Source organism: Ctenopharyngodon idella, chromosome 23 (assembly GCF_019924925.1).
Source record: "Ctenopharyngodon idella isolate HZGC_01 chromosome 23, HZGC01, whole genome shotgun sequence".
NCBI lineage: Eukaryota > Metazoa > Chordata > Actinopteri > Cypriniformes > Xenocyprididae > Ctenopharyngodon > Ctenopharyngodon idella.
Genome location: NC_067242.1, coordinates 24,597,771 through 24,618,462, shown reverse-complemented (window position 1 = coordinate 24,618,462; position 20,692 = coordinate 24,597,771). Strand labels below are relative to the sequence as shown.

The 20,692-nt window shown below is 38.1% G+C and overlaps 1 protein-coding gene across 10 annotated transcripts in view; it reads left to right on the top strand.

The window, feature by feature from the left end:
- kmt2ca (lysine (K)-specific methyltransferase 2Ca) overlaps positions 1-20,692 on the top strand; it is a 151,719-nt gene that overhangs the window by 76,637 nt on the left and 54,390 nt on the right. For 9 of the 10 annotated variants that reach the window (XR_007928005.1, XM_051883022.1, XM_051883028.1 and 6 more), the window contains exons 12-16: positions 2,723-2,886; positions 11,388-11,495; positions 11,602-12,428; positions 16,170-16,289; positions 19,579-19,695. Coding sequence is in view for 9 of the 10 variants with exons in the window: in XM_051883022.1 (XP_051738982.1) it covers positions 2,723-2,886; positions 11,388-11,495; positions 11,602-12,428; positions 16,170-16,289; positions 19,579-19,695 (1,336 nt within the window). In the remaining variant the exon portion in view is untranslated. The remainder of the gene's footprint in view (positions 1-2,722; positions 2,887-11,387; positions 11,496-11,601; positions 12,429-16,169; positions 16,290-19,578; positions 19,696-20,692) is intronic. The other variant, XM_051883025.1, reaches the window with a different exon arrangement.

Below are 20,692 nucleotides of genomic sequence, written 5' to 3'. Positions count from 1 at the left end.
CCTATAAGACCTTCATTCATCTTCGGAACGCAAATTAAGATATTTTTGATAAAATCTGATGGCTCAGTGAGGCCTCCATTGACAGCAAGATAATTAACACTTTCAAATGCCCAAAATGGTACTAAGACATATTTAAAACCGTTCATGTGACTACAGTGGTTCAACCTTAATGTTATGAAGCGACGAGAATACTTTTTGTGCACCAAAAAAACAAAATAATGACTTTATTTAACAATATCTAGTGATGCAATTTTAAAACACTGCTTCATGAAGCTTCGAAGCTTTACGAATCTTTTGTTTTGAGTCAGTGGTTCGGAGCGTGTATCAAACTGCCAAAGTCACAGGATTTCAGTAAACGAGGCTTCGTTACATCATAAGTGTTTCGAAAAGTTTCGAAATTTCATTGGTTCACCACTGGGGGGGCGTGACTTTGGCAGTTTGATACACGCTCCGAACCACTGATTTGAAACAAAAGATTCCAAAAGGTCTGCATAGAATGTTGTAATTGAACTGCAAACTTTTGAGAATGGCTCAATGGTGTCTCGAGAGTTACAAATCGTGACTGTTATTTCTGTGTCTCCACCCTGTTTGCATATGTGTTTCCTGGTATGTTTCCAGGTTCAACACAACGCCAATAGCATCACCCAGCGGTATTGCACAGATAATGACTTTAATGATGTTTTCAAACAAATTTCCCAAATGCCATTGGGTTGGACAAACAGATAGTCCAACAGCATCGGCTGAACCAGAAACTCATGTTGGGTTGTTTAAACAAGCAGAAAAATATTTGAAACCATCACAATGTTCACACTCTTCAGGAAGTCAACAAATGAATGACTGGCTTATATGCAACTAAATAAATAAATAAATAAAAAAACCTTTCATCTTTGTGGGTGGTATCTATGACATTCCGTCAATTAGCACACAAAATAATTTAAACTTGTCTTTCATTTTGTGAAAACAAGCAAACAGTACTACATTTACAATATATGTCTATTGGGCAAGATAATGCACCAGGTTAAACGTTAAAATGCACATATTAGTTTCTAGTACGGCTGCAAGACTGCATATTAACATTAGACTTGTTAGCATGAGATTAGTTTGACAATACTGTTTATATCCAAAGTTTTCACTGCATGACCATGCAGACAGAAACTTACACAGAATTCTGAGTCTTGAAATGCATTTTTAAAAGTTGAATGCCTTGATACAACATCTTAAACACAACGCTCATGGCGTAAGGCACTCAAAAAACAGACACAGATTATCATAGTAAACAATGTCTGTGTACATGATGGACGCTAGGGGTGGGAATCGCAGGGTACCTCACGATACGATGTGATCACGATACATGGCTCACGATAATGATAATATTGCGATTCTGCGATAATCGATATTTTGCTAGACAATCCTATAATGATATATCACGATATCTGTCGAACTATGAAATCAAAATGCCAGTTAAAAGGTTGAGTGCAGGTTTTCTCTCTTTATCCGCAAAGCGAATAAATCCAATCTTCAGTTCCCGCGCTATATGCAGATCTAATGGAGTTCGCGTCACCGAAAGCAACAAATATGAGGTGCATTTTATTGACCATCAGCTAATTTCAAAATCAAAGACCGCAATAGGAGAGAGCGGCAACAGCACTGGAAGGTCTCATTACTTTTAATGAAGGTAATTGTGTGTTGCACATCTGCAACTTACTTTCACTTTCATATGCGGCAGGTTGCGTGTCAGCTTGCTGAAGAGATAGTCAGCTGTTCATCTGCGGCGATGCGTGATGCATTAGTGCTGTCATATCTGACTCTCACACGTTTCAGTTTTAGTAGTTTTGGGAGAAGTAAAATTTACATATGTGGTTTCAACAACCAGATGCATTTAGACTGACGCATAGATAGCTTTGACTGGAATGTGTCCCAGACTTCCTCCTGAAGTGGTTTGAGCGATCGGATTTAAATCAGTCTCAAATCCGTTTCGGAGAGCATTTAGACCTGGTCTTTTCACGATCAGATAGTTATCCGATCAGAGAAAATGCATGAAGTGACCAGGTGCAAACAGACCCTTTGACGTTCTACACCGAGCACTTACACAGATATACACGGGAGCTTTCGCAAGCAGGCGTCTATTAGCGGATCCCTAATCAAACGCTCTCGTGTATATCTAAGCGCTCGGTTAAGAACATCAAAGATGTCTGTCTACGTTTGTCACATCAGTGGTATAAAAGTGCGTCAAGACTTTGAACTTAAACATGGCTGGGGCATCTACAGGTATTTTACTCACACTGCTGTATGCCATCCTGTTAAAAACCTCTTTCTGTTTAACTTATGTTCACGTTTCCCTCATTCATGTGTTGAGCGCCGCCTTGAAGTAGCGACGCTGTGAGCAGAGAAATCTATTTATAGCGCATTATTTTATTAATTAAAATATTGATATTTGGCGCAGCGTATTGATTCGCCATATCGATATTTTGTCTCACCCCTAATGAACGCAAGAACATTTAGCTCAAATAAGACATTTTAACTTTACCAAAACCACATGCTCTACATTTCTGCTTTTGGTGCTGTACATAGAACTTTAGCTTGTATTAACACTGGAAATTCCTGTAATGTAAAGGTTAACATATATTATCAGTTTAAAAAAAAAAAAAAAGAAATTACACTGTAGAGTTAGGGTCGTTGATGGTTGTCACAGATGGTTGTTTATTGTATTTTTCTCTATCAGATGGGTTCACGTGGACTGTGAGAGGCAGGAGGGTGCTGACCCTGACACCCAGGTGCAGGATGGGTACACCTGCAGAGTGTGTAAGCAAGTTCAAGAGGAGAGCAGGCACAATCAGCCCATCAGCAGTCAGGAGCCTTCGCTCACTGACCCAGAGCCAGTCGAGGGTGAGTACATGTCTCTCAGCACTCGACACACATCTGATGTTTTTGTTAGCCTGGCAGTTGGCAGTGTTATAGAGTACTGGAGGGCTGTTATAGGAAAATGTCATTTATTTTGTATTACTCTAGAGGAAATACTATCCTAAAATGTATTTTTGTTGGATTTTTGAGGTTGGGGAATCTAGGTGTTGTGACATACTGCTTAACACAAAGACCCTGTTTACACCAGCTTTTAACATCTGTGTCCGGTTAGCTGAGACAGATAGCAGTTTACACCTGGCATTAACCTGCGTATCGAATTCATCTCCTGTTATCACTTTTGATCAGATTTCGCAGGAAGGGTCTTACTTACTTACTACATCAGTGTTGATATAGCACAAAAGATATTTAAAAAAAACTCAAGGTTTTATCCCAAGAGAATGGGTATATACTACAGATGCTATGTGGTCACATGTGTTTTTTTGAATATCACCAAATGTGATTTGATTGGTTCACGTTTACACCTGTATTTAGTGCTAACCATTTGAGATCAAAACAATTAACATAATTGATCATTAGATCATTGCTTTTAATACACAATTAAACGTGTGTGTGTGTGTGTGTTTATTTATTTATTTATTTATATATATATATATATATATATATATATATATATATATATATATATAAATTAGCTTATTCTATTTTCTTATATTGAGGTTTATTTATTTATTTATTTATTTATTTTTCCTGTTCACTTTATTGACTGCTGTTCTATGTGTGTTGTTGGTCAACTGTAAGGTGTTGTAGGCTGGGCTTTTGTGATGTTAAGCACTCTTCATGACTGTCACAGAGGCTCTGTTGAGGCTGCAGCATTTAATGTGTTAGAGATGTAATGTGTGGGCCTCTCTGCTGTCACTGATTGTAATTACAGTGTGTTCAGCCAGAGACCTGAGCATGTGAGCAGGTTGAGAAACACCACTGCCACAACTTAATACATCATTCATATTCTGCCCTAAATGAGCATTTGCATTTTTCAGTGTCATGTGTTTTGGAGGAGGGACACATGGGGACCGCATATTCCCTCCCTAGTACAATGTGAAGTCAGCATGAAATGAAAGTGGCCCTGTTTACTTCTTACATTTTCAAAAAAAAGTGTTTGTCTTTGCAATCTCTGAAATGACAGTCCTCCAGTCCCTGTTATTCAATTCGTGTTAATTCACGTTCTCATCCAATTTCACCTGGCAATACATCCCATTACAGAAGTAAAATGGTTTGCAGATGCCATTTCATGTTGACCTTATGGCTAGTTTTTGAGTCCACCATGGAGAATTGGGGTAGAAATTTTATACTTTATCTTTTTGTTGCACACTACAGAGCTCTCTAAAATTGCTGCTGAAGAAAATGAATCGGCTTTCTGTGCTCATGGTCCCAGCTGGTGAACTATCATCAAGACCCTGGAAGCTAAAAGCAAATCTTATTTTCTTTGGGACCATTATTAGGAATTGTAATGAGAATGGACTCTTCCTGTATCCTGATGGCAAAGAGATGAATTTGCAGTGAGCCTTTTGCGGTGGTTACATCCCCCAACTGCACCTTATTACCAATGATTTTTTTTTTCTTCCTGTGGGCCCGTGGTGGGGAGTTGATATATGTTGGCATGTGGTTGGCAGAAAAGGATACAATCAGACCCGGTTGTAAGGGCTCTTTGTAAAGCCAGTCATGCCAGCAGCAATGCACTGGGCCGCTGCCAGCAGCTAGAGGAAGCAATCATCCCATTGTTGGGCCCCCAAGAGAGACGGCTCTAATCAAGACAGAGACGCCCACCTGTTAACCACCCCTACCACACCCCCACTTCCTGATAAACACACTCTGAGAGCCCACATGCACACGTACAAACTAGGGTTGTCACGACACCAGAATTTTAGCAGCTGGAACTTTCAAAGCTGAAATTTCACAGTTGTCAATGCCAATATTAATACCACAACAAAAATGCACATGCTATTGTTTATAAATTTGTTCAATAAATAAATAAATAAATAAATAATAATAATAATAATAATAATTTAAAACATTAGCTTTCAAGTACATGGTACTTCTCAGTGAAGTAAACATTGGTGTAACAATAAAAAGAGGTAATTATTGATGTAAACAGTCAGTAATTAAAATGAACTAAAACAAAGAGTGTGATAAAGACAGAAAATGAAAAACAATGTACAGGCAATAGACTAATTAACTCACTGGATAACTTAATTTTTCAGTGTCATGTGTTTTGGAGAAGGAACAAATGGGGACCGCATACTCCCTCCCTAGTACAATGTGAAATCACCATGAAAAAAAAAATGGCCCCTGTTTACTTTTTACATATTAATTCCAAGAGAAAAAAAAGTGTTTGTCTTTGTAATCTCTGAAATGACTGTACATCCCTGTTATTTTGTCAATTCATATTTTCTCATTTAACATCCCGTTTCACCAGGCAATACATCACATTACAAAAGTAAAATGGTTTGCAGATGTCACTTCATGTTGACTTTAAAGGTTATTAAAAACTGAATTTAAAACATTAGCTTTCAAGTAAGAATTACCTCTCAGTGAAGTAAACATTGGTGTAATTATTTATGTAAACAGTCAGTAATTAATTAAATTGTAATAAAGGCAGAAAAAGTCTATTAATACTGTAGATTAATAGACTCACTGGACTAATAAATTAAGAAAATAAAGAAAAAATTAAGGGAAACAAAAGCTAATTTTCTTTGTGCTGTTCCTAGTGATTACAATTATTTTCATAATTGGTACATACTAATATTTTTATCTCTGCTGGCCTGACTGTACATTTTCAAACCAGCTGGCTTGACCACTGAGACAGAACTCAAATAGTCCGTCCGTCCGGCCGTCCGTCCATCCATCCATCCATCCGCTTGCTAAGGGTTATACTGTATATAAAACAAGTCGAAGACTGTCTATATAACAAGATGTTTCACTCGTATTACTATGAATGTGGAAAAATGGCAATGGAAAAAGTCCCGCCTTCTAAATAAAAACAAATTGGCAATCGTGTCACTGCAATAGAAACAATTGGTTTCCTGAGTTGTGCACTTGAACATACGCATTGGCTAGACCGGGGGTGGCAAACGTCGGTCCTGGAGGGCCGCAGTCCTGCAGAGGTTTGCTTCAACCCTAATCAGACACACCTGAACAAGCTAATCAAGGTCTGAAGGGTGACTAAGAAGCTACAGGCAGGTGAGTTTTTAATCAGGTTTGGATCTGAACTCTGCAGGACTGTGGCTCTCCAGGACCGGAGTTCGCCATCCCTGGTCTAGACAAACCTAAAATATATATTTTTAACTGTATTCGAGCATAAAGTTCTGTTCACACTAAAACTAACGTTCAGCACAAAAATTAGGTCTTATTTGTTCATGTGATTTGTCTGTTCAGGCCTTTGTGTTTAAAAAAAAAAAAAAAAAAAAGGTAGATGAGTTAAATTTAATCATTCTGACTGTAGGTGGCACTTATAGAAAAGCAGAAATACAGTGGTTACCCTAGTTATGGTACACACAATGATACAACTTTCTTGTCACAGAGAAGTGAATGTGTTAACATGCACATTCTTAATCCAATGCTCGGTATGCTTAATAAGCCGGCAAGGCACGTGGTCATGTAAACACATTTACTCGTTTTCCTTTATCAGAGTAAGGTCATAAATGGCTTAAGCATAAAACGATCGCCAAAGCTAGATTTTTGCCCATTACACCTGCTCTCTGTCGGCTTATTGAAGTGCGCATGTGCGATATGTGACAGGAACGCGTCCTTTCTGCGGATTTAAGCCCATCCAGACAGAGTAATGTTTTGCAGTAAGGGAGGAGGAAATGTATCGCGAACTCAGATTCTTTCTTGACCCAAAGAATTATAAAAATGTTTTCTCATCTCGTGCAGCAAAAGTATAAGTGGTACAGTCAAAATGCTGCTCTGTAACTGCATGAGAGGATAATATATGAGCTGTAAGTTTGCTGCTGACATGTTGCAATACTCTTCTTCAGTTTTTAATGCTTTATTTAACATCGCCACCAACATAAATGAAATACTCAGATACACAAATTATTACGTCTTGACGTCAATAACCTGATTTATTAAAAACATCATATAAACGTAGTTTACTTGCATTGTCGGGTTATTGGTTTGCATGTGAACCCAGACAACAGGTTATTTCAATAAGCTGATTTTTGTGAGTTATCTGTGTACTGGTATGCATGGAAACATGCTCAGTAATTCATTTTTTTTTTTTTTTTTTTTTTAAACAGCCATTTAGATTTGTATTCACTATGGTTCTCAAACACCACCAAATACAAGAGTACAGAGACAATACTGTCGGATCTGGTTTCTTCCTATGCTATCCACTATCATTTAGAAAAATAGTCTGTTCATGAGCACCACCAATTCATAGTTTTATGTAAAAGCAGTGGCTCTAGGTTTGTGACTAAAAGGGAAATCTTATTGGTTGGCCAGTTTTCTTCACAGTGCAATGGAAAAAAAGTTTAGAACCCTCTATGTAGCATTGACAACCGTTCTTTCAAATTAAAATGTTTAATATTTGTCTTGGTGTGAACAGGCCTTAAGAAACAATGGTTATCTGAGTTTATTTTTGTTGCTGATTTAAAATGTCATTTTAAATGTTTTTGAAATTGCTGTGTTCCCTGTTGAAGTAGATAGGACTTGGTCTTGCATTCTTATAGCTTATCATTCACATGGCAAGTTGTTAGCATATATATATATATATATATATATATGCATATGCTGCGGGTGTCTGAGATGAAGTTCATTCGGAGTGTTCACATAAAAACTAAACTTTTTGTGAACCATCCTGAAAATAATCCGATGTTGCCCAGAAGCGGTCAGTGGGTCATTCATTACAATGCAAAAACCATTTGGCAATGGAAATATGCATACTTTCATTTCTCTTCCACATCACAGACAGTCTCAGTGCTCGACTTGCCAGAAACTCAGCAATGCTTCATGCTGTATTGTGGGCCATTTATGTTAAGTAAACATTGACTCATCAACTAGTTGGGTAATTCTCTGAATGATGGGTTGACTAGTAAAAATCAATAGTCTTGTTTAGCACTCATCTTGTTTTGGCAATGAAGTACCAGTACTTTTGACATTCTTAGTACATTCATAGGCAGTAATTATAGAACCTCTTTATGTGTTAGTCACATGTTTGAGGGGGTATTTTCCCAAGGGTGGTAAAACGACTCCACCACCCATCTGAAGGTTTTTGTTGCCATGGACGTGTGATGCCATCAGTGATTCATCCTGATACTGCTGAAAAGAACCATAGTCACGCTTACTCACATGACCCAGTACACAAACAACACAGTCACCTGCGCTCATGCACAGATGGCTGATGGTACTGTTGCTGCTGCATAGCTGCTTTGAGATCAGCTTCTTTTATGATGCTATGAAGTGATAATCTGTTTGGCTGGAGGCTAGAGCCTGTCTGATGTCATATCCACACTGGGAATGATAAATCCTTTAAGTTCATCTGCTTTGCTCTCAGGCAGTGTGCAACGCTGCCTTGTGACACTACCAGGTGACTATTGACGAGTGAAGACAGTGTGAGGGCTTATGGGAGTTTGTGGACCCTGAGGCGTACCCGATCAGCAATAATATGTGATTGAAACCCAGCGCCAGTGTGCAGAATCAGCCAGCAGGACTTCTCTGCTCTCTGGAGTGGATTGTGTCAGTATCCTGTTATAAGCTCTGAAGAGGAGCTTATAACAGGCCGGGCTGCAGTCATGCACAATGACTCACAAGGGACAGACAAGGGAGAAGATCCCTTGTCTGTCCAGCCGGGCTGCAGTCATTGTGCATCACTGCCTGATGACCTCAGCGGCCTTACCTCTTGTTTGAACTCTACATGTTCACTGAGGTACCCCGAGGCCTGTTTACATGCTGCCACTACTGAGCAGCTCGGCTAATCTTGAACCTCTCTCTTTCCCTAGTGGCACACTGCACATTTTGGGGGCTCAATATAGAACAGCCTCTGATTATTGCTTTTGTGTGTTGTTTTTTGGGGTGGCACAATATACCCTTATTGACGAGAATCAGAGATTGAAAAATGAAATACTGATTATCATGTTAATGTATACTGATAATATCGTAATTTAATCAAGCACCAATAATTGTATTGCACCTTAACACAAAAGATGAATTTAACTTTAGAATAATGTATTTATTCGTTTAATTTCTGTGGATATTGCAATAATATTGTCATTGTAGTAGTCGTGTAGTAAAAATCTGATATATTTTTTTTTTGTACTAAATTGATATTAATTTGTCAAATTACATAAAGATTTCATAGCACACTTAATACATTTATTTAATTCAACAGTACAACTGTTTCATTTAAGTTTTGCATACCAAACTTCCTCGTGTCCATGTTCAATACACACACTACAGTTCCTTAGTGGACTTGTTTATCAGTAAATTATGGAAAAAAAAGACCAGATACATGTAAAGTAAAGTCATTTTGTGGCAGAATTTAATTATCAAGCTCAACATATCTGACAACCTTCATTTTGTTTAAAATGTATGTAGTTGTGTGTAGATGTAAGCATGTGTTGTAGTGTTCTTTGTAGGTTTGGTGTAGTGTTTTTTTTTTTTTTTTTTTTTTGTGAGGAGGGTAAGATATTTTCTACTCTAGACTATGAGTTGTGTGTTAAAAAAATAGCTAGCAGCTCTAAACTAGTGAGGCTTTCATCTTTCCTGTGCTGCTAGTCGATTGTAAGTATTGAGACGTTATCAGGACATCACAATCAGCCTCACTTTTCTTTAGCAATGAATGATGGCTGTTCTATCCTGAGTCTCTGATGGCTATCTTACGCCCCAGGTTAGATTTGGATTCAAGATGTTTTATTGGTGTGAATATATAGCCTTTACATTGCCAAATTATTAAAGGGGGTCTTACAAAATAGAATATACAGTCTATAGCCTGTCTATTTAGTTTTGCAATCCTGCATATGGAAGGCTTAGCATTTGAACACTGTTTGTTTTTGGTCTAGTAGTTATTCTGAAGTCTTGTGTATGAGTGGAGAGCATGGCTTGTGTTTGTTTATTCATTTCTGTGTGCCCTGTATGAGACCATCTCAACAGTGTCTAACAAGAGCAGGGCTCGTGGATGTGTTGTCATGGTGATGCCTGGCACAATGGGCCACAGTGGCAGCTCGAGTATTCCTGTTCGTTGTTCAGAGTGAAGGAAGCGTGAATGTATGGTGGAGGAGGGGGCAAAAAGAGCGCAGTTTAATTTGATATAAAATATTTTATACATCTTTAAGATAAATGTATAAAATATAAATTAAATAATAGTAGAAAACAAGATGTAATGATTACACTTTATTTTACAGTGCTGTAGTTACATTGTAATTACTCAATTAAATACTGAGTATTATTAATTAATTACATGTACTTACTATAGAGTTACAGTTAGGGTTTGGTTTAGGGTGTTACTTGTAATTATGCACAATTTACTGTTATTACTATAGTAAGTACATGTGGTAACGTGTAACTACGGCACTGTAAAATAGTGTTACCGATGTAATTTCTTAGTTCCTGTAGTAAATTCATTTTGTGAGCAATCATGCTCTGTTGATTTTGACCAAAAGATGAATTATGTATGTAGTTGTGATGAAAAATGGTTGTTCTGTCAAAGCAAAGCAAATCTCAATTGCATCTCATCTGATTGATGGTGTGAGTGGTCACTTTAAATATAGCTCTAATATTCATTTTCTCAAAGCTGAACATCTGTCAAGATGCCAGATTGTGGTATAGTTGTTGAAGAGACCACAGGTTGTGAATGGTATCTAAATGGTTGCTGGTTTTGATCTTTTTAAGGATCAGGACATAAGCAATCATTGTTGTGCCTTTTGTTGAGTAATGCACTAAACCCCAAGTTGCTACAGGGAGATTGAACTTGTAATAAGTTAGTGGTGCCATTCTGTGGCGTAACTCATGTAAAAGTCTCTTAACAAATTCCACTGCACTGACCATAGTTGCGTGGCTAGAAAGATTCTAGACTACCTGCGGTTTTATTATTTCAAACAGTTTATCAACTGTTTATGCAGTGCTCTGTGTGTCAGATTCTTTGGTGCATGTTGTGATGCAGTTTGAGCAAAGATAATTGGAGTTCTGATGACCAAACACAACCAGTTTATTTTAATTCAGGAAAACAATTGTGAGTAGGTGACGAGTGTCCTAGATGAAGAACAAAAAAAAAGTTTAACTTAAAGACACAAGAAATGTCATTGTTGTAACCACCAAGTAAAAAGTCATGATGTTTTCCTTAGACCTTGAATACATGGTATATTCAAATTGCTTTGTATGAGTTGGATCTGTAATGTATTTTTCAAATAATTAAATGGAAACAAAAATGAATGTCATTTCATTGACCCTTGTGCATGTTCAGAATAGCTAAGTAACTATTTTGTCCCACAGTTGTTTCCTTGTGTAACTTGACACTTCTCTTTCCTATCTAGATGTCTTTGTGGCTGTTGAAGAAGTCAATGAGGCTGAGGAGGAAGTGCCGTTGGAGACAGAGCTCAGTACTAGTCCACTTCCTACTCTGCCAGAAGAGTTTCTGTCATGTAAGTTTTTCTTTCTTAGTCAGTAGTTCTTATCCATAAGCATGCAAAGTGTTCTGTATTATTGTGTTTTCTAGCCACAGAGTTCTTAGGTTTGTGTTTTTTGCAGCTGCTGAACCTGCCCAGGAGATCCAGGTTACAGTCACTTTGACAGAGGGTCCCGAGCCTCCTCCGTGCTCCGCTACTTTAGTAGGCGTACCCTCCCTCTCCTTTCAGGCCTCTACCACTACTGAAGACCACGACCAGGAACAGAGTCTCATTGGTGCTTTGGAAATGGGGAAGGAAACGGAGGATAAACTGCCTGAAGCTACAGAGGATGAACCTGAAGTGGACGTTTCAAAAGCTCTTCCTGCTTTGCCAACCAAAGAAACATCCCCCAAACACTCTCGAGCCCAAGAGGAAGAACCCATGGATGTCTGCCCCTCAGACACCTCCAATATGAAGGATAAAAGAATGACAAATGTCCTAGAAGCCCAGAGTGTTGTGGAGGAAATTGAGCAGGGACAGAAACAAGACCAACCAGAACATGAAGAGGAGGAGGTGGTAGATCCCAAGCTCACTTGTATTTTACCTGAGCCTGATAGTGTCCCACTGGATGCTGAGTGCAGTCCTACTGTGGAAATGGACACTACACCTGTCAGCGAGCACAGTTTCTCCAGTTTCAGTTCTCCCATTGAGGATAAGAGCCTCATTTTGAAGCATTCCCCAGGAATGTCATCCGAGGGCTCAATCAAGTTGACCCAGTCCCCGTTTTCCACTGAAGCCTCGCCCAGGGAGACATCGCAAAGCCAGACGCCAACCCACAGCCTGAATTCAGCTGGATACAGCCCCAGTGTTTCCAACACCACCTTTTTCCCTTTTACGCCCAAGATAGGTATGGGAAAGCCAGCCATCTCCAAGAGGAAGTTCTCTCCTGGAAGGCCAAGAGTAAAGCAGGTAAAACTCCTGGTCTTTCTTGCTGTTTGGTGAAGGATCTTGGTTTGCCTCGGTCTCTTTAGGACACTGATTCTGTCTGTGATCCTCAATTTTCAGCTACACAGTAATTACTCCTTTGCTCTCCATGTTCCTTCGTCACATTGATTAGTGCCAGAGCGTAGCGTGTATTAATTAACATGTAAAGGCTCTTACTGTGCTCTCTCTGGCTCAGTTTCTGCCTTGCTCACTCTTTCTTTTTCTAGCTCCCTCTCCTGCCTCCCAGTCCCCCCACTGCCCTTCTCAAATACATCACTCACAGTATCCCAGGAGAGAGGGGGCTGGGAGTTGGCTCCAGAGCCAGGGTTTATGCTAGTGGAACATAAAGGAGTCTTTTTGGAGGTGTGTAATTCGGATAAATGCTCACTGAGCTGGAAAGCACAGCACAAACCCATTTCCCCTTTGAGCTCTGAAGCAGGGAGGATGCTGAGAACTCCTTTTTAGGACCTTCTAAGTTGTCATAAATCTAAATTAAACCTGATATTGCAGTGTCTTTGTGTCCAATAGAGTAAACCTCAAACTACAATTAATTCACGCATTCTTCAAAACAAAGATTAGAGTGAGTTCTTTCCCATCTCGTTGGTGGTCATCTTAGCATCTCATTTTGGGAATGCTTTCAGCATCTTTGATCTGATTGGCACAGCATACTACTGCTCCCAGCACGACTTAGGCCCAGTCTATGCAAGTACGTTAATGCAGGTATTGATGCATGGCTATGCCAAGCCATTGTACATACTTAGATTGTACATGATTAGTTCACCCAAAAATGAAAATTGTCATCATTTTCTTAACCTTGTGTGGTTCTAAACACACAAGACTTTCAATCATGTTCTGGAAATGCACATGAAGATACATATGTCCATATGAATCAAGTGTTTTAATCCAAGTTTTTGGAAGAGCATTCATCTCTTTATTTGATGAACAGATTTAATTTATGCTTTTATATATAAACAACATTGATCAATACTATACAGAGAGCTCAAATATGATGAGAAAACTATAAACATGAAAGCTCAACCTTGCTTGATGCACAAGAACAAACCTCAGTGGTTCTTGACTAAACTCAAACATGCGTGTCACCTAAGAAAAGAAAAAGAAAAATGGTTGTCATGCTTTTTTGCCCTTTAATTTTCTATATTTGACATGTTCTTTGTATGTGCGTGTGTGTGTTAATAAAAGCCTAAAATAAATCTGTACATCATATAAAGAAATCACGACTCTTCTGAAAACTTGGAAGCTTTATATGTATTATTTTTTACCATGTCTTTAGTTTTGGTTTTGTGGATTTTCAAAGAAGGAAAGAAATCTCTCAGGTTTCATTAAAAATATCTCCATATGTGTTTTGAAGATGAACGAAAGTCTTATGGATTTGAAATGACATAAGGGTGAGTAAATGATGACCGAATTTTCATTTTTGGGTGAACTATCCCTTTAAAGGTGCTGTAAGTAATTTTATCTGTCATTTTGCTAACCTCCCTAAACATCCTGTCTCCAAAACGCAGCCCTCCAAAACATGTCAGTAACCTTGATGTCAGCAAACCCTAACAAAATGATTCACAGGCAGAGAGCATTTCTGATTAGCTAGTTTTCTGATAGGCTAAAACTTTCTTGGATAGTTCTCGGATTCTGAAACTGACTGGCTTTTTCCTCTTTGAAAAGTATAGGTTCATCAAAGACTAATGTGGTATGTCAAGACTGTTTCAATTATATCTTTCAGGTATTAGGGATATTTTATGTGTGGAAGTCCAAACGAATAGCTTATGATAAAGTGCATTGTTGCGTTACTTTTGTGATAAACCTTAGTACTCAAGGGGGCAATAGAGTTACAAATGTACGTACCATTTAACGTACTTAGTAATTGTATTTTTGGATTGATATGACGTGAAATCAAATGACTAGAAGAGTTTATATGTGTCTGTTTATGTTAGTTTATATGGCTCTGGTCGCTTTTCCATGTGGAGTATGTGCCATCTGGGCACAGTGTAATTTGAAGGCTGGGCAGCTGTCATTGGCTCCAAATGAGATTTCCGGTTTGGTGTGTATAAATGCGTTCATGAGTATGTGCACACCCCTGTGTTATCATGTGTGTGCGTAAGAGAGAGAAAGATTTCGTTTTGTTGTGCAAATGAGCTTCTAGCGTTTCATCGCTTTTCTTGAAGTAACTCCCGCTGACTCTCTTCAGAGACGATCAGGCATGCTTTACGGTCTGAATATTGTAGAAGTTTCAGAGTCCTGTTGGGATTAGCTTAAGTTTATCATTTGGAAATATGTATCTGCTGGTTGAAAGAGCTTTCATGCGCATGTCTTGTTAAAGTGTCTCTTGGGTGCCTACCCAATAAGCTTAAAGTTTTCACCTCTCCTTTAATTTTACATTTGTACCATATTTGTCCTTTTTGAAAAGCCTCAGGACAACAAATTCATACAAAGACATACTTCCTCAACATACTCTCACAGAACTGATGTTGCATGGTCATCGATTACCTATTTAAGGCATCACCAGTATCAACACCATGATTTTTTTTTGTTGTTTTTTTTTTTGTCATTACTTAATCAGATTATATTATTAGTGTTGCATTTATTTATTATTTATTTTGTTGTCTTTATTCACGGGCATGTTGGCATGACGATATTTGTTTGTTTCTCAGTTACCCCCTCCACTCACTCTTTAACTTGTGTTAGAGGAGAGCTTTTTTCTTTCCTTTTTCTTTCTTTCTTTCTTTCTTTCTTTCTTTCTTTCTTTCTTTCTTTCTTTCTTTTTATTCCATGATAACAAATATTGGGTCCTGTGCTTAAGGAATGGTAATTTGTTTCATTAAGTACTTTTGTTTTATTAGGAAGCAATGTTCTGGGTTCAATACAAGTTATGCCCAATCCACATCAAGCATTTGTTGGTTACCTCAGAAGATAATGTTAAATAAAGACAAAATTGCAATGGAAATTATAAACTGTGCCCTCGTTGCCCAGTTTTTAAAGGTTTATTTATTTTTTATTTATTTTTTTGTATGGAAGAATTAATACAACAATGTTGTCCTGAGACATTAAGTTGTATTGAAGCTCAGACATTCATTTAAAGTTTGGGACAAAATGTTACATGACAGGAAGAAAAAAAAAAAGCGTAACCAACCAATGGCTGTTATTTATTATTTATAATTCTGAAATAATTTTCATTTTGTAAATCAAAACAGGCCTTGCGGTGTTTATGTAATGCATTGTAATTACACAGACTAACCCTCATTAGCTCGTTAAACAGGCTAAATGCTCCCCATGACACTTTGCGCTTTACAAAATTCTGTTTATCTCAAAGAGCTGCTTGTTGTCATGCTGACATGATCATGCTTGTTTTGTACAAACAAATAAACAATGTTGTTTCCATGGAGGCATAATGACGCTTTATAATGAGGCCTTAGCAGACTTCCCCTGCAAAGTGAAACTTGCTCAAAGCAAATAGTCACATTTGCTTCTCTTAGGACAGAAGCATTTTATGTAACATCACTGTCATGTTTAAGGAATTTGTCCCAAACTTTATATCCCACATTATTAGCTTGGTATGATGCATTTGTGTAAAAGTATGGCATTCATTTGACATGCTGTGTTCTTGTTGCTGGCTTTCACATTTATGTTGCTGCATTTTGTCATCCCTCATTTTCCCCTCATCACCTATATACCCCTCCCCCCCTCTGTCTCTTCTCCGCCGCTTTACCTCAGGGTGCATGGAGTAACCGTAGCGCAATGAGCTCGCCTTCCTGGTCTCCAGAGCGCTCGGACGCCTGGGACAGCCCTAAAACCAGGCCGATGCACGGGCTGCCCATCTGGACCATGAGATTGGTAAATGAGGGGAGGGTGTTGAAGGGTTTGACCCCTGCAGGGGACTGAGCTTTTAATGTGGGTGTGGGCATGTTTACTTTAGAAGGTAAGATCAAATATGATGCAGAAAAGTTATTATACCTTTGGTGGCTATGTGATTTTGTTGCTTAACAATGTGAGTCTGTTGCAAGAGTTTGGTACAAGTGCAATATTCAGTCATGAATTCATCATGATTCATCATCTAGCAGTAGAAAAGTCCAGTGAAAGCAAAGACAAAAATGTATCTATTTTTAACATCACATGCTGTCTTTAAAACATAATGCTCATGGCGTGAGATTCTAAAAACCAATGAGAGACAGCACGCTAGCCAAAGGCTTCGATCTGATACATATTATATATATGAACAGAAAATTATACACATGGACCAAGTGGCTGATATTTGCCAGGGATACATTGAAAGAGGGTTGTCATAATGCACAATCTCTACTTGTGCTTTTAAAACACAACATGAAATCAAAAATGACCCTATTGACTATAAATGTCCCGGGTCACAATTCATCAGTGCCTGTTACTCTAAAAAAGTGTTTCCATAATGTCACGGTTCTGTGTGTGCAGTCAGACAACGAATACATATGTTGATATGTAGATATGTTTACATGTATTCTCTCAAACAGTGTGTCAACTGTGGAAGGACGTCAATAAAACAGCTTGAGAATAAAATCTCACGTAGCGTTATATTTACCTCAGGCAAGTCATTTAGTGTCCACAGCATGTTAGTTCACTAGAGAAATGAACTCTAGAGGAGAGCATTTCGCTAAATATATGCACTCTTATATGTTCAGAAATATAAATAGCAAAAAATACTGAATTTATAAGGTTTGTGCTCTGTTGTTAATCGTAACTTTTAATATTATAGTAACATGCAAGAAAGGGCTCCCTGTATATAGTTTACAGCATTAGTGGGGAGATATTTTTTTTTTTTTTATCCTTAGGAAAATGTTAATTATAATTGAATTTGTTTAAAGAGAGACACACAATTTGCTCAATAAACCACTTTTAATAAAAAAGAAGAAAAAATAAGCAATTTTATGTATAGTTTTCTCCCCCCTGCTGTACCGAACCCGTACCGAACCGTGACTTCAATACTGTGATACATACTGAACCGTCATGTTTGTGTACCGTTACACCCCTAGTAACCAGTAATATCATAGTGTTTCATCCCCTCATGAATCAGTCAAGTCCTGATAGATAAATGCAAGCCTCATCACTCATTATTTCTCACTGATTATTCCGTTTCACTCAGATTACAGAAGTTAAATACAGTGTGATTTGCTGTTTTATGATGTTCTCCATTGCACTTTTCCATGATCACATTTTACATTACTATAATAAATGTTTTATGATAGCATGTTCATATAATAAACTCTGCATATATCTACAAATGCATGTGCATGAGACACCAATGTTGCATCCTTCCTATTGCAGCAGTATCTCATCAGAATTGCTGTTCTACTCTGTGGTTGCACTCAAGCAGATTTAGAGGAGTGCCTTCCTTAACCCTAGTCTATTTTTTCCCACTCCATAATTCATTTCTGCACAAATTAGACTCAGACTGTAAAGGCGATGGAGTGCGCCAAGCTTCCTTAGGCAATCTCTCTAAATGAAGTTGACGTCTCCTGTCTGAGTAGTGCTTCTTGGCTACAGTGAGGTAATTACCTGGGAGGAAGTGGGAATTGGGCCAGAGCTTCAGCCTCGATGCAAACGCAATGTGACACCTTCAGAAGCAGGGCAAGTTGGCGGAAGCCTGGCCTGAAATGTGATCTGTAAGTCAGTGCAGTGTTCAGGGAGTTGAGCTGAACCCCAGAGGGTCAGGTCTTGGGATGGATGGATGAGTTTGTATCACAAACATAGATGCAACTGGTTTGGTGCCTTCTAGAAGGTTTTTCACCATGTCAAGCTAGGTTATAGGTGGATAATTATTTCTTCTAAACAGCAAAAGCATTGTTCAAAAAAATCGGTAAAGCAGTAGTACCATGTGCTATTAGCGAATAATATGTGTGCATTTTTATGAGAGTTGGGAGACATAGTGAAATTAAGTGCAATGAAAAAGGCCATTTTTTTCTTCTTGCAGAATGTTATAGAACAATGGTACAAAATTTGTTTTTTTTTAATTCTGGGATTCTGTTAAAGAGAACCTATTATGTTTTTTGTTGTTGTTCTTTTGGTGTGTAATGTTGCTGTTTGAGCATGAAAAAGGTCTGCAAAGTTACAAAGCAAAAAGTCCACTGAATTCCCTGACACCTCGGATGTAGTCTAAAGTTGTGTTTTTTTCTTCCCGGGTACAAACATGTCACAATATTCCTTATTTAAATAATTCCCACCCAAGGCATATGCAAAATAAAGGTGCCACCACTGAGTTGCTAATAAACAATATATTACTACTGTTTCACTACGGTTGACGATCTGAGCAGCCATATTAGATTCTGAAGTCAGGGTTGCTGCGGTTTCCCTGAGTTTCCAGTTGTAACAACTTGCGGGGACGTTCCAGTTAAAAGTTCCTACTGGAAATGAAGAATTTCCCACTTCCAAGGACAAATGGAACGCACCTTAAATACAATAAAATAGTTATTGTATGAGTTAGGACCACATTAATAAAAGTTTATGGGATTTTTCATAGTTTTCAACATCCATTTTATGAAAATCTTAAGTTTGATCACTTAGAAAAGAAAGATAGCATACCGAGGCAGAGCATCTTGAAGGTCTGTGCCAAGTTTGATGGTCATATCTTGAAAGCTCTAGGACAAGTTACTGGAAGAAGGAAGAAGCAGCATCTTAAATAGTAGATAAGAATGTTGGCTTTGTCAAGCCATCATAACTAAATATTTTAACAATGTTTTTAATATGAATGCGTAGAAGGGTGATACTTGATTTTTTTCTTTTTTTTTTTCTTTAGGGAATAGTGATGATACCAAACTGAAATCAGTGTTTGAAACATAAATTTCAAAATAATTAATTTGTGGAAATGGATTGAACTTCCCAACACAGGTTTAAATCAGAGATGCTATTATAATGCAATGACCAGACACAAAATTGGCCTACTGTCGCTGTCTTTAGGGAACTTAATGGTTAAATGAAGCACATTAAATTCAACATGATATTCTCATGTTCATATCACCAACAAAACAATATTTGATATATCGTCTAGCGCTGTTAGCTATGAGTTTTGTATTATAAATTCACACTCAATTCACTCAAAGTGTGCCTTCAAAGAAATGAAATAATATCTTCTATCCCCGTCTCTGTCTGTTAGGGTCGTGGATCTGGCTTTCCTGGAAGGCGGCGACCCAGGGGAGCTAACCTGTCTGGGAGAGGTGGCAGGGGACGCTCCAGGCTAAAGATGGAGAGCAGCCCCGTGGTGACCCCTGGGGTATGAAGCCCCCACCTCTACAAGCATAAATAAAACAGCACTCAGATGTGCTTAATGTTCACATTAAAGCCTGAGAAATGCACTCACGCTCAGCAGAGCTTCAGCAGCAGTTCCCGGCCCAAATGGCCTTTTCAAAATAGCAAATGCTGACATTTTCCCCAACACAAACGACTTGTGATGGGGGAGATTGAGCCAGCATGTACTTGGCTGCCAATATGATAAAATAGGCAATTTTATTCTCAGCAGCCGTCCTGTAGTTTACACACATAATGAACATCTCATCTTAACTTTGTCAACCAGTCTCATTATAATTCAGTGGCACACTAAATTGTCACGTAAAGTCCCATTCACACAGAGTGTGAATTTTCACCATGGCAAGCCTTTAAATATAAACTATCCATTCCTATGGCAGTGTTGCCAGATTGGGTAGATGATTTCTAGCCCAAAAGCTTCCTAAAACCCGCCCACTCCAAGAAAAAAATGCCCAAAACATTAACTAGAATTTTATTGCCGTCAACCAAGGTTGATAAGGGCAATTTTTTAACTCCTTAAAACAAAATAATTATGACAAAATAAAATAATAAAATGAATAAATTAAGCAATGCAACAGGAAAACAGATCAAACATGGCAAACACATTAAAAGAAAATTAGGAAATATGACTAAAATGTAGAAAACAAACAAACAATCAAGGAATTAACAGATGACTTTAACCCCTTTGAAACACACATGAATCATTTCCATTGTCAACAGTAAGAATAGACCGATTCAAGAGCAAAACACCCAGTACAAGTGATCAGAATAAGCAATGTAATTAGGCAAAGCTAACTATTTGAGTTTAGTGACTCGCACACGCATCTCACACACGTTCATGCACACATCATAACAAATGTCATTCATTGATACATATTGTGCGATAATCAAACAAAATTAAATGTACAACAATAATAATAATATTGCTTTTACCTTTGTGTTGAACTTTAACTACAGACTGAACT